The sequence below is a fragment of the Bos indicus genome, chromosome X (assembly GCF_029378745.1).
Source record: "Bos indicus isolate NIAB-ARS_2022 breed Sahiwal x Tharparkar chromosome X, NIAB-ARS_B.indTharparkar_mat_pri_1.0, whole genome shotgun sequence".
Classification (NCBI taxonomy): Eukaryota; Metazoa; Chordata; class Mammalia; order Artiodactyla; family Bovidae; genus Bos; species Bos indicus.
Genome location: NC_091789.1, coordinates 65788547 through 65802285, shown reverse-complemented (window position 1 = coordinate 65802285; position 13739 = coordinate 65788547). Strand labels below are relative to the sequence as shown.

General features: G+C 42.1%; 1 protein-coding gene across 1 annotated transcript in view; it reads left to right on the top strand.

Moving 5' to 3' along the window:
• TRPC5 (transient receptor potential cation channel subfamily C member 5) overlaps positions 1–13739 on the top strand; it is a 347276-nt gene that overhangs the window by 277516 nt on the left and 56021 nt on the right. The window contains exon 4 of the mRNA XM_070785143.1: positions 8718–9054. Within this exon, the coding sequence (XP_070641244.1) occupies positions 8718–9054 (337 nt within the window). The remainder of the gene's footprint in view (positions 1–8717; positions 9055–13739) is intronic.

Genomic DNA, 13739 nt, shown 5'->3' with positions numbered 1-13739 from the left:
AAGATGCAAGAATCTGGGCTCACTGAAATTATTCTTTTGATATACACCTCAGCTACCTGAGACCAGTATCCAGCTCTTTTCCATCTTGAATCCCCATCAGGGTACACAGTTGGAGGAAACTGTAATGGCTGATGGACTGGCAGCCAGCAGAGTCCTTTAGTCTCCATCCTGAATTCCCTCAGGGCTCACCATCAGGGGTGGCTGTAGTGGTTTAATGGCTGTAACATCTTTTGTTTACTGATATGGCAGGCAATATTTGTTTTCACTGACACACTGTTGAAAAAGGCTAAAGAAGACCTGAACAAATGGAAAGACATTAAAAGCTCATGAATTGGAAAACTTAATGTTGTTATGATGGCAAAACTTCCCAAATTGTTCTATAGGTTCAAGGCAATCCCTATTAAAAACCCAGGTTCCTTTTTTGTGTGTAAATTGACAAGAAGATCATAAAATTCATGTGAAATGCAATGGAGAGGCAGTGTAATCAAAACAATTTTGAAAAAGAACAATGAATTTAGAAGACTCATGCTTCTCAATTTCAAAACTTACTACCAAGCTACTGTTATCAAGACAGTTGGGTACTGGCATAAGGATAAATATCAATAAATGGAATAGAATTAAGAATCTAAAACAAATCCTTATATTTATGGTTAGTTGATTTTCAACAAGGGTACCAAAATGATTTAATGGCAGTTCTATTTCCAGTTTTTTAAGGAATCTCCACACTGTTCTCCATAGTGGCTGTACTAGTTTGCATTCCCACCAACAGTGTAAGAGGGTTCCCTTTTCTCCACACCCTCTCCAGCATTTCTTATTTGTAGACTTTTGGATCGCAGCCATTCTGACTGGTGTGAAATGGTACCTCATAGTGGTTTTGATTTGCATTTCTCTGATAATGAGTGATGTTGAGCATCTTTTCATGTGTTTGTTAGCCATCTGTATGTCTTCTTTGGAGAAATGCCTTATGATCCAGCAATCCCACTGCTGGGCATACACACCGAGGAAACCAGAAGGGAAAGAGACATGTGTACCCCAATGTTCATCGCAGCACTGTTTATAATAGCCAGGACATGGAAGCAACCTAGATGTCCATCAGCAGATGAATGGATAAGAAAGCTGTGGTACATATACACAATGGAGTATTACTCAGCCATTAAAAAGAATACATTTGAATCAGTTCTAATGAAGTGGATGAAACTGGAGCCTATTATACAGAGTGAAGTAAGCCAGAAGGAAAAACATAAATACAGTATACTAACGCATATATATGGAATTTAGAAAGATGGTAACAATAACCCTGTGTACGAGACAGCAAAAGAGACACTGATGTATAGAACAGTCTTATGGACTCTGTGGGAGAGGGAGAGGGTGGGAAGATTTGGGAGAATGACATTGAAACATGTAAAATATCATGTAAGAAACGAGTTGCCAGTCCAGGTTCGATGCACAATACTGGATGCTTGGGGCTAGTGCACTGGGACGACCCAGAGGGATGTTATGGGGAGGGAGGAGGGAGGAGGGTTCAGGATGGGGAACACATGTATACCTGTGGCGGATTCATTTTGATATTTGGGAAAACTAATACAATTATGTAAAATTTAAAAATAAAATAAAATTTAAAAAAATGATTTAATGGGAAAACAGTAGTCTTTTCAAAAAATGGGGTTGATCTCGGGTGGCCTTGCCCTGTAGTGGCTTGAAATAGAATTTTGGTTGCCTGGCTAGAGGTGTGTGAGGCAGTGAGAGTGCTAAATGCTAGACCCTAGACCACAGGGACAAGGCTTTGGCCTGTCAGCTGTGTAGAAATGAATTTCCACAAAGAGATGGAAAATAGTGAAACAAGTGTATATTAGGAGAAAGACTGTGCAGATAGACACGTGGATAGGCTCAGAGAGTTGCACTCTAGGGGTAATTGGAATCACTTATATGGGGATTTCTTTTGGCCAATGGTCTTTCATTGCCTGGGTCTGAGTCCACAGTTTATCTCAGGGTCCTCCTCTGTGTGCATGTCATCTCTTAGCCAAGATGGATTTTAGTGAAGAGGCCTATGGGTAGGTTGATTTCACTTGACATTACTGTGAGGTGCAGCTCCCTCCCTTTTTGACCCCCTGAGGAGCCTTTCTTTGCATATGTAGTTGGGAAGGTCTCTCTGACCCCAAGACTGGGAAATATTTGGTCTCTTTATCTCTTATCTGGGCAGGACTCAGCTCCTCTCTGCGCCTGGTCTTTTTCTCTGTCTTGGAGTATCTGTCCAGAGGGGACAGACTCCAGCAGTTCATCCTAGGGCCCATCTATCTGCTGCCTCAAGAAAAGTGAATATCCTTATGCAAATAAATGAAGTTGGACCCTTTCCTCCCACAATATGCAAAACTTAATTTGAAATGGATCAAAGAACTAAGTATAAGAGCTAAAGTGATCAAATTCATAGACAGACCCATGAAAGTAAATCTTTGTGGTCTTGGACTGAGTGATGCTTTCTTAGATATGGTTGCAACAGCACAAGGAACTAGAAGATATAAAATGGACTTCATCAAAACTAAAAACTACTGCTCTAGGCTCTGTACATTTTGGCCTTCAGTGTACTCAAACACAACACATACACACTGTGGTTTTATTGCAATCTCTCTTTCTGAGGCATTCTCAAAATCAACTAGAGATTTATTAAATAACCTGTCAAACTGGAACTTCAATATACAAGCAGGAATTAGAACTTTGCCTTCAAAGCTCATAGACCTGTTTGGATTAGATACTACATGGTGGCTTAAGACAAGTTTGCTTTATAACATTCTAATTGTAATTTGTTCTGCCAGAGTCCACACCACCCTATACTACTCTTGTCAGATACAAACATAGAAAATAAAAACCTGTCCAACTTTAAAATTATCATCTTCAGCCAAAGTGAAAATCAGAGCAGATGCATTGAAAATAACGATTGGACAGTCATCAGGCAGTTCAGTAGCTCAGTCATGTCCAACTCTTTGTGACCCCATGGACTGCAGCACAACAGGCCTCCCTGTCCATCACCAACTCCCAGAGCTTGCTCAAACTCATGTCCATCAAGTCAGTGGTACTATCCAACCATCTCATCCTCTGTCATCCCCTTCTCCTCCTGCCTTCAATCTTTCCCAGCATCAGGGTCTTTTCCAATGAGTCAGTTCTTTGCATCAGGTGGGCAAAGTATTGGAGTTTCAGTTTCAGCATCAGTCCTTCCAATGAATATTCAGGACTTATTTCCTTTGGGATTGACTGGTTTGATTGGAATTGACTGTAGTCCAAGGGACTCTCACTAGTCTTCTCCAACACCTCTGTTCAAAAGCATCAGTTCTTTGGCACTCAGCTTTCTTTATGGTCCAACTCTCACATGCATTCATGACTACTGGAAAAACCATAGCTTTGATTAGATGGACCATTACTGGCAAAGTAACATCTCTGCTTTTTAATATGCTGTCTAGTTTGGTCATAGCTTTTCTTCCAAGGAGCAAGCATCTTTTAATTTCATGGCTGTAGTCACCATCTGCAGTGATTTTGGAGCCCAAGAAAATAAAGTCTGTCACTGTTTTCATTGTTTCCCCATCTATTTGCCATGAAGTGATGGGACCAGATGCCATGATCTTAGTTTTTTGTATGTTGAGTTTTAAGCCAACTTTTACACTCTCCTCTTTCACTTTCATCAAGAGGCTCTTTAGGTCTTCTTCACTTTATGCCATAAGGGTGATGTAATCTGCATATCTGAGGTTATTAATATTTCTCCCAGCAATCTTGATTCCAGCTTGTGCTTCCTCCAGTCTAGCATATCACATGATGTATTCTGCATATAAGTTAAATAAGCAGCGTGACATACTCCTTTCCCAATTTGGAACCAGTCTGTTGTTCCGTGTCCGGTTCTAAGTGTTGCTTCTTGACCTGCATACAGATTTCTCAGGAGACAGATAAGGTGGTCTGGTATTCCCACACCTTTAAGAATTTTCCAAAGTTTGTTGTGATCCACACAGTCAAAGGCTTTGGAGTAGTCAATAAAGCAGAAGTAGGTATTTTCTGGAACTTTCTTGCTTTTTCTATGATCCAACGGATGTTGGCAATTTGATCTCTGGTTCCTCTGCTGTTTCTAAATCCAGCTTGAACATCTGGAAGTTCATGGTTCATGTACTGTTGAAGCCTGTCGTATGTCCATATGAAGTAGACAGTTATGTCCACATGAAGTGGACAGTTATATCCACTTTTTAAAGAAGCTTCACATCTGTATTCTTGCTTTGCTCCTGCTCAGTCACTTCAGTCATGTCCAACTCTTTGTGACTCTATGGACTCTAGCCCTGCCAGGCTCCTCTGTCCATGGGATTTCCCAGGCAAGAATACTGGAGTGGGTTGCCATTCCCTTCTCCAGGGGATCTTCCGGACCCCAAGGATCGAACCTGCATGTCCTGTGTCTCCTGCATTGCAGGCGGATTCCTTACTGCTGAAGCCTTTCCAGAGAGCACAGTGGTAAAGAATCTGCCTGACAACACCTGACAATGCAAGAGATGCGAGTTCAATCCCTGGATCCAGAATATCCCCTGCAGAAGGAAATGGGAACCAACTCCAATATTCTTGTCTATGAAATCCCACGGATAGAGGAACCTGGCATGCTACAGTTGATGAGGTCCCAAAAGAGTCAGACATGACTTAGCGATTAAACAACACCACCAAATTTTTGCTTTAGGAAAGAGCTATTTATTGGGTCAGAGTTCTTGGGATGCACAAGAGAAAGAAGTCCTAGGAGATCATAAAGACTATGGAGAAGTGGTCCAAATGTCTGGTATGGCAGCATTAGGGGGCAGTACTATAGAATAGCAAACTACAAATTGCTACCTGTTTTGTGAATAAAGTTTTATTGCCACACAGCTAAACCTATTCATTTACATATTATCTATTGCTGGGCTTGTGCTGAACCAGCTAAGTTGAGTCTTTGCAAAAGGGATGATGTGGTCTGCAAAGTTGCAAATACTTACTGTCTGGCCCTTTACAGAAAAAGTTTGCTGACCCTTGTGTAACATCAGTACTTCAGTCTGGATAGCTCCATCTAGATGTCCCACAGACAAATCTAACTCAGCAGGTATAAAAATGCATGCATAAACTTGTTCCAGCTTCAGTGTTCCCACTCTTAGCACTACTGCCTACCAATTCACCCACAGAAGAAGCCTCTCTCCCTTTTGCCCTCTCACCCTATATATTATTGGAGAAGGTGATGGCACCCCACTCCAGTACTCTTGCCTGGAAAATCCCATGGACTGAGAAGCCTGGTAGGCTGCAGTCCATGGGGTAGCTAGGAGTCGGACATGACTGGGCAACTTCACTTTCACTTTTCACTTTCATGGATTGGAGAAGGAAATGGCAACCCACTCCAGTGTTCTTGCCTGGAGAATCCCAAGGACGGGGGAACCTGGTGGGCTGCCATCTATGGGGTCGAACAGAGTTGGACACAACTGAAGTGACTTAGCAGTAGCCTTAGCAGCCTGTATATTATTTCACATCTCATCCATCACCACATCCTGCCAATTCCACCTCTTCACTATATTTTGAACCTGAGCACATCTCTTCATTTCTACTGCCATTAACTTAGTCTGGGTCATGATCATTTTGTACAAGATTAACAATGGCTTTCTAACTTGTCTTCCTGCCCCTAGTTTGTTTTTTCTTCTGGAGGTATAAATAAGATTTATTGATTAATTGATACTGTGGAAATATCAAATTGTATAGTAATCTCTAAGAACAGTATTTGGGGGCAATATTGACAGTGAGGAAATTGTAAATAGAGGAGGGTGACATAATCTTATTTTGATTCATTACATTTCATTTGTTGGTAAGTCATTTGTAGTAAAAATATCATTCATCTCCAAGCTCTTTGAGAATGGAGAACACATCTAATTCATCTTTGCATCACCACAGGTAGTTACCAAAAGGCATGACATAGACCAGGCATTATAATTATTAAATAAATACAATAAAACAAATTATACAGATGAATATTTTTTACCTTAAGTGAAAATCTCCTTCAATTTTATTTTGCCAGAGCAAAACTATTCCAACAATTTAATAAACAGGCTTTCCCATTGCTTTTTTCCCTAGGGTTATATTTATATCCTTCTTTATTTCTGCATATTGACATATAACAATGTTCACCTTATTTTTACTGACTGGTATTCATTTGAATGTATTTCTCATTGTTGATTATTTAGTTTTATTTTTCCAATTTTCCTACCCCTAACTTTGCCTACCTTCTGCCCCCGAGCCATTTTCTACTCAATAACCAGAAGGATCTTTCTAATGTCTAAACCCGATTCTGGCACATGCATGATGATATATGCAGCCAAGATTTAATGAGCCCTTACTATGTGCTAGACATAGTTCTAAGTGTTTCCTGTGTAGTAACTGATCTTAATCCTTACACGAATCCTCTATTGCTGATGTTGTTATTAACTCCATTCTTTAGGTGAATACTTTTAAGAACAGAGAAAACCAATGTAATCTAGCTCAAGTGTCTATAGTTTAAACTACTCTACTGTTCTACACACACACACACACACACACACCCTATCATTCATGGCTTCCCATTGCTCTTAAAATAAGTCATACTATTTATAATGGTTGAAGACTATCATTTTGATCTTCTGTAACCCTTGCCTACCTCTCCAGCCTCATCTCTTGCCATCCAGAGCCTTGCAGTTAAGCAGCAGCCTCCCCAGACTCCCTGTACCAGTCATGCTCATTTTCACCTCTATGCCTTCAGTCATATTATCCCCTCCACTTTAGTTGTTTACTCCCTTCCCCTCTCCTCCCCTACATGCAGCCAGCTTCTACAAATCCTTTAATGCTCCATTCTGGTATTGCCTCCTCCAGGAAGCCTTTGCTGAGCAGATTTGCACTTCCTCTGTGTTCCCATTATGCCCTGTTTTCCATCCAGTTATATGCCCTTACTGTACTGTTTCATAACTATCTTTTTATATATCTGTCTCCCTCACCAGACTGTGTGTTCCCAGTGGTTTTTCCATTGCACTCAAATATTTTGTTTTACCCTTCTATTTTTTTTGTACCTTTTTCTAGAACCTTTTCATCCCAGGCTTTGGCACAGGCTATAATGCCAAGAAGAGTAGAAAGGGACTGTATAGGATTTTGTCATTTTGTGTGTGATTGTGTGAAAAGGAGATGTGAGGATATAAGGGGGATCATGAACATCTTTTGAGAAAATGAGACCTCATGATAAAAAGACTTTAGAGGTTGTGTGTGTTTTTTTTTTTTTTTTTTTGTCATTTTGCAATAGTAAACTGCTTTAGGGTGGGCTAGACCCAAAAATTGAGAATGGCTCAAAGACAATATAATTATCTCAGTCATGTAACTGTCCAAGATAGATATTCTTGATCAGCAAGATAGTTCTCCTCCACGTGGTCATCGAAGGACAAAGGCTAACAGAAGCCCCTGGACCACCCTGAGTTACCAGATCCCAGTCAGCAAGAAGGGGAGAGAACATAGGGGACTTCCATAGGTCAGGCCTTGTGATGCCAATCATCATTTCTCCTCACATTCCATTACTGAGAACTTGGTCATGTAACCATGCCTCACTGCAGGGGAGACTGGGAAATGTAGTCCCCCCTGTGCTTAAGGAAGGGGAGAATGGTTTTGGTGGGAAGCTAGAGACCTTCACAGATATACTAACAATAAAATTGGCCTAGTTTACCTTGAGTGTCAGATAAATGATGGAAGAATTTTATTTCCTTTGTACCAGAAAACTATATGGTACAGCTCCATTTAACCTTTCCCATGGGAAGCTGCAGCAATCAGATAGAGGCAATATTTAAAACGATTGCTGACAGTTGAGCTCCCTGTTGAATTGCTTACTAGGAAGTAGCAGCCAGAGGGTGACTTGCAATGCTGATGATCTCTTAACTATTAATAACTGACATGTTGTAGATTGCCTCTAAGTAAAATCCCAGCTGAGTTAGGTACCATCTTATAATATTGGCCCCCAAATATATTTTCCTCCTTTGCATGTCTGGACTAGAGAAGGTGTTAAATGGCAAAGTAGCAACATGATTCTTTGCTAGCCAAGAGGTGCTCAGAAGCAAAAGGAGGGGAAAAAAAAATCAAAAAGGGAACTCATTTCCATTCCAAACCATAGCCACAGGCATGAGCTTATTCGCTGCCAGTTTGTGTTTGCCCGAAGTACACACTTGTTGATGATCTCATGCAAGCTGGGGGAATAAGCAAAAGTGAATCCACTTGAAATGAAACATCCCCATGATTCTCTGCAAAGAGGCAGGTACATTCCCAGGAGAGCTTTGTAGAACAATTGCCCAGGTTCTACTCCCCAGAGGAGGCTCATTTAGTCAGTCTGGGGTGTGACTTGGGAATGAGGAAATTTTTTTCATGTTCCCTGGATGATTCTGATACTGAGCCAAGTTTGAGGCAGCATCTCTCTAATATGATGAAAGTGGGGAGTAGGGGGCACATATGCCAAAGCACAGACCAGAGCGATTTTGTTTAATGTAGGAAACAAATCATTAACCCTAACTCTCCTAGCTTGACATGTAGAGTTGGCTCTGAGATTAGACCCACCTGTGGGACCCTGGAAATCAGGCCTCCTCTGGGAGTGGGCCATAAGCTGGCTGTAAACTAGGAGAGCGATTATGAAGGTAGACTTCCTCCCAGCCGTCCCAGATGCCTGACTTGTTCTCTTCTTTTCCCAGTTTGTGGCCCAGCCCAATTGCCAACAGTTGCTTGCCACTCTGTGGTACGACGGCTTCCCTGGATGGCGGCGGAAACACTGGGTCGTCAAGCTTCTGACGTGCATGACCATTGGGTTCCTGTTTCCCATGCTGTCTATTGCTTATCTCATCTCACCCAGGAGCAACCTTGGGCTGTTCATCAAGAAACCCTTCATCAAGTTTATCTGCCACACAGCGTCATATCTGACCTTCCTCTTCATGCTTCTCCTGGCTTCTCAGCACATCGTCAGGACAGACCTCCATGTACAAGGACCTCCCCCGACTGTTGTGGAGTGGATGATACTGCCTTGGGTTCTCGGTGAGTCACAGGGACCAGAAGCTATGGCCAGACTGCCTGCTGGTCTTGTCTAAAGAAACTACTGGAATCAGCAGTTGGACTGGCCCTGAAATAAGGCACCTTTCCTCTGTGTGGTGGGATAGTTGTTGGGAATCTCAGAAACGTGGTTCCTTCCCCCCCTGGGCCTGGGTCACTTGCTGTCACAGGGTTTGCCATGAGATTGGCAGTGTACCCAGGGCTTGTTTCAACTAACCTAACTTCGTCAATGACAAGGAAGTTGTCTGTCAGTGGGTTTAGAGGGAAAGCCAAGTGTTAGTCAGGACAGGCTCAGGTAGGCTGGGCAGGGCAAGTGCTGAACAGTCTATTTGATGCCTTCTTTCCCATCACTGAAGTTGAGGGGATGCCACCAAAATCTGCTGCTTTCCTATGACTATGCTAAATGATCCCTGTACTTATTATCCAGGGTCCACATCCTATTTGGATACTGATTTCACAACCAGGAGGGAAACCTAGGAAATTCACACAATTCATGGTAAAAAAGCAGCCTTAACCACAAGTCTCCAGGCATAATTACATTGCATTGGACCCTCCAGTGCATCACCACCCTCCAGGTCCTTGATACTTAAACTGAGGTCCCCAAACCAGCAATGTTAGCATCAACTTGTTAGACATACAGATTTGCGAGTCTCACTTAGGGTCTGTGAAATCAGAATCTACATAATCCCCATGTAATTCACATGTATTTTAAAGCAGGGGTCCCCAACCTATAGGATCTAATGCCTGATGATCTGAGATGGAACTGATGTAATAAGTAATAGAAATCAAGTACACAATAAATGTAATGCACTTGAATCATCCCAAAACCATCTCTCACCCCACCCCACTGCCATCCTGGTCTGTGGAAAAATTGTCTTCCACAAAACTGGTCCCTGTTGCCAAAAAGTTTGGGGACCGCTGTTTTAAAGTCTGAGATGAAGCCAGAAAGAAAAACACCAATACAGTATACTAACACATATATATGGAATTTAGAAAGATGGTAACGATAACCCTGTATGCGAGACAGCAAAAGAGACACAGATGTATAGAACAGTCTTTTGGACTCTGTGGGAGAGGGAGACGGTGAGATGATTTGGGAGAATGGCATTGAAACATGTATAATATCATATAAGAAACGAATCGACAGTCCAGGTTCGAAGCAGGATACAGGATGCTTGGGGCTGGTGCACTGGGATGACCCAGAGGGATGGTATGGGGAGGGAGGTGGGAGGGGGGTTCAGGATTGGGAACATGTGTACATCCGTGGCGGATTCATGTTGATGTATGGCAAAACCAATACAATATTGTAAAGGAATTCAATTCAGTTCAGTTCAGTTCAGTCACTCAGTCCTGTCCAACTCTTTGCAACCCCATGAATCACAGCACACCAGGTTTCCCTGTCCATCACCAACTCCCGGAGTTCACTCAGGCTCACCTCCATCGAGTCAGTGATGCCATCCAGCCATCTCATCCTCTGTCGTCCCCTTCTCCTCCTGCCCCCAATCCCTCCCAGCATCAGAGTCTTCTCCATTAGTCTCCAATTAAATAAATTTAAATTAAAAATAAGTAAATAAAAAAATAAAGTTGAGACGTACTAACTTAGACCACAGTCGCTCCTTTTACTGCTTTCAACATACCAAAGCTAAAGAAACATCTATTAATATGTCATCAGGCAGAATTCCATGAAACCCACACACAATGAGAGGAGAGAAGAGAAAGGAGGATTTTAAATGATTCTGATACCCATTGCCTAGCTTCAGCCCCAACATCCAGTGCTTTGGACCATGGCCTCCTTGCATACCTCAAAACTCATTGACAAATTTTCCCTATAAGACATATATAGTGGAAAATAAGGACTATATGGGATAATACTGATACTTAGTTCAGTTCAGTCGCTCAGTCATGTCCGACTCTTTGCAACCCCATGAATTGCAGCACGCCAGGCCTCCCTGTCCATCACCAACTCAGAGTTCACTCAAACTCACATCCATCGAGTCAGTGATGCTATCCAGCCATCTCATCCTCTGTTGTCCCCTTCTCCTCCTGCCCCCAATCCCTCAGCATCAGAGTCTTTTCCAATGAGTCACCTCTTCTCATGAGGTGGCCAAAGTATTGGAGTTTCAGCTTCAGCATCAGTCCTTCCAAAGAACACCCAGGGCTGATCTCCTTGAGAAAGGACTGGTTGGATCTCCTTGCAGTCCAAGGGACTCTCAAGAGTCTTCTCCAACACCACAGCTCAAAAGCATGAATTCTTCGGCACTCAGCTTTCTTCACAGTCCAACTCTCACATCCATACGTGACCACTGGAAAAACCATAGCCTTGACTAGATGGACCTTTGTTGGCAAAGTAATGTCTCTGCTTTTGAATATGCTATCAAGGTTGGTCATAACTTTCCTTCCAAGGAGTAAGCATCTTTTAATTTCATGGCTACAATCACCATCTGCAGTGATTTTGGAGCCCCCAAAAATAAAGTCAGCCACTGTTTCCACTGTTTCCCCACCTATTTCCCATGAAGTGATGGGATCAGATGCCATGATTTTAGTTTTCTGAATGTTGAGCTTTAAGCCAACTTATTCCCTCTCCTCTTTCACTTTCATCAAGAGGCTTTTTAGTTCCTCTTCACTTTCTGCCATAAGGGTGGTGTCATCTGCATATCTGAGATTATTAATATTTCTCCCAGCAATCTTGATTCCAGCTTGTGTTTCTTCCAGTCCAGCGTTTCTCATGATGTACTCTGCGTGTAAGTTAAATAAGCAGGGTGACAATATACAGCCTTGATGTACTTCTTTTCCTATTTGGAACCAGTCTATTGTTCCATGTCCAGTTCTAACTGTTGCTTCCTGACCTGCATATAGGTTTCTCAAGAGGCAGGACAGGTAGTCTGGTATTCCCATATCTTTCAGAATTTTCCACAGTTTATTGTGATCCACACAGTCAAAGGCGTTGGCATAGTCAATAAAGCAGAAATAGATGTTTTTCTGGAACTCTCTTCCTTTTTCCATGATCCAGCAGATGTTGGCAATTTGATCTCTTGTTCCTCTGCCTTTTCTAAAACCAGCTTGAACATCAGAAAGTTCAAGGTTCACATATTGCTGAAGCCTGGCTTGGAGAATTTTGAGCATTACTTTACTAGCGTGTAAGATGAGTGCAATTGTGCGGTAGTTTGAGCCTTCTTTGGCATCGCCTTTCTTTGGGACTGGAAGGAAAACTGACCTTTTCCAGTCCTGTGGCCACTGCTGAGTTTTCCAAAGTTGCTGGCATATTGAGTGCAGCACTTTCATGGCATCATCTTTCAGGATTTGAAATAGCTCAACTAGAATTCCATCACCTCCACTAGCTTTGTTCATAGTGATGCTTTCTAAGGCCCACTTGACTTCACATTCCAGGATGTCCGGCTCTAGGTAAGTGATCACACCATCGTGATTATCTTGGTCATGAAGATCTTTTTTGTACAGTTCTTCTGTGTATTCTTGCCACCTTTTCTTAATATCTTCTGCTTCTGTTAGGTCCATACCATTTCTGTCCTTTATTGAGCCTATCTTTGCATGAAATGTTCCCTTGGTATCTCTAATTTTCTTGAAGAGATCTCTAGTCTTTCCCATTCTGTTGTTTTCCTCTATTTCTTTGCATTGATTGCTGAGGAAGGCTTTCTTATCTCTCCTTGCTATTCTTTGGAACTCTGCATTCACATGCGTATATCTTTCCTTTTCTCCTTTGCTTTCACTTCTCTTCTTTTCACAGCTATTTGTAAGGCCTCCCCAGACAGCCATTTTGCTTTTTTGCATTTCTTTTCCACATGGTCTTGATGTAGATGGTCTTGATCCCTGTCTCCAATACAATGTCAAGAACCTCCGTCCATAGTTCATCAGGCACTCTATCAGATCTAGTCCCTTAAATCTGTTTCTCACTTCCACTGTATTGGTCCACTGGAGAAGGGAATGGCAAACCACTTCAGTATTCTTGCCTAGAGAACCCCATGAACAGTATGAAAAGGCAAAATGATAGGATACTGAAAGAGGAACTCCCCAGGTCGGTAGGTGCCCAATATGCTACTGGAGATCAGAGGAGAAATAACTCCAAAAAGAATGAAGGGATGGAGCCAAAGCAAAAACAATACCCAGTTGTGGATGTGACTGGTGATAGAAGCAAGGTCTGATGCTGTAAAGAGCATTACTGCATAGGAACCTGGAATGTTAGGTCCATGAATCAAGGCAAATTGGAAGTGGTCAAACAAGAGATGGCAAGAGTGAACATCAACATTCTAGGAATCAGCGAACTAAAATGGACTGAAATGGGTGAATTTAACTCAGATGACCATTATTTCTACTACTGTGGGCAGGAATCCCTTAGAAGAAATGGAGTAGCCATCATGGTCAACAAGAGTCTGAAATGCAGTACTTGGATGCAATCTCAAAAATGATAGAATAATCTCTGTTCATTTCCAAGGCAAACCATTCAATATCACAGTAATCCAAGTCTATGCCCCAACCAATAATGCTAAAGAAACTGAAGTTGAACTGTTCTATGAAGACCTACAAGACCTTCTAGAACTAACACCCAAGAAAGATGTCCTTTTCGTTATAGGGGACTGGAATGCAAAAGTAGAAGTCAATAAACACCTGGAGTAACAGGCAACTTTGGCCATGGAATACAGAATGAAGCAGGGCAA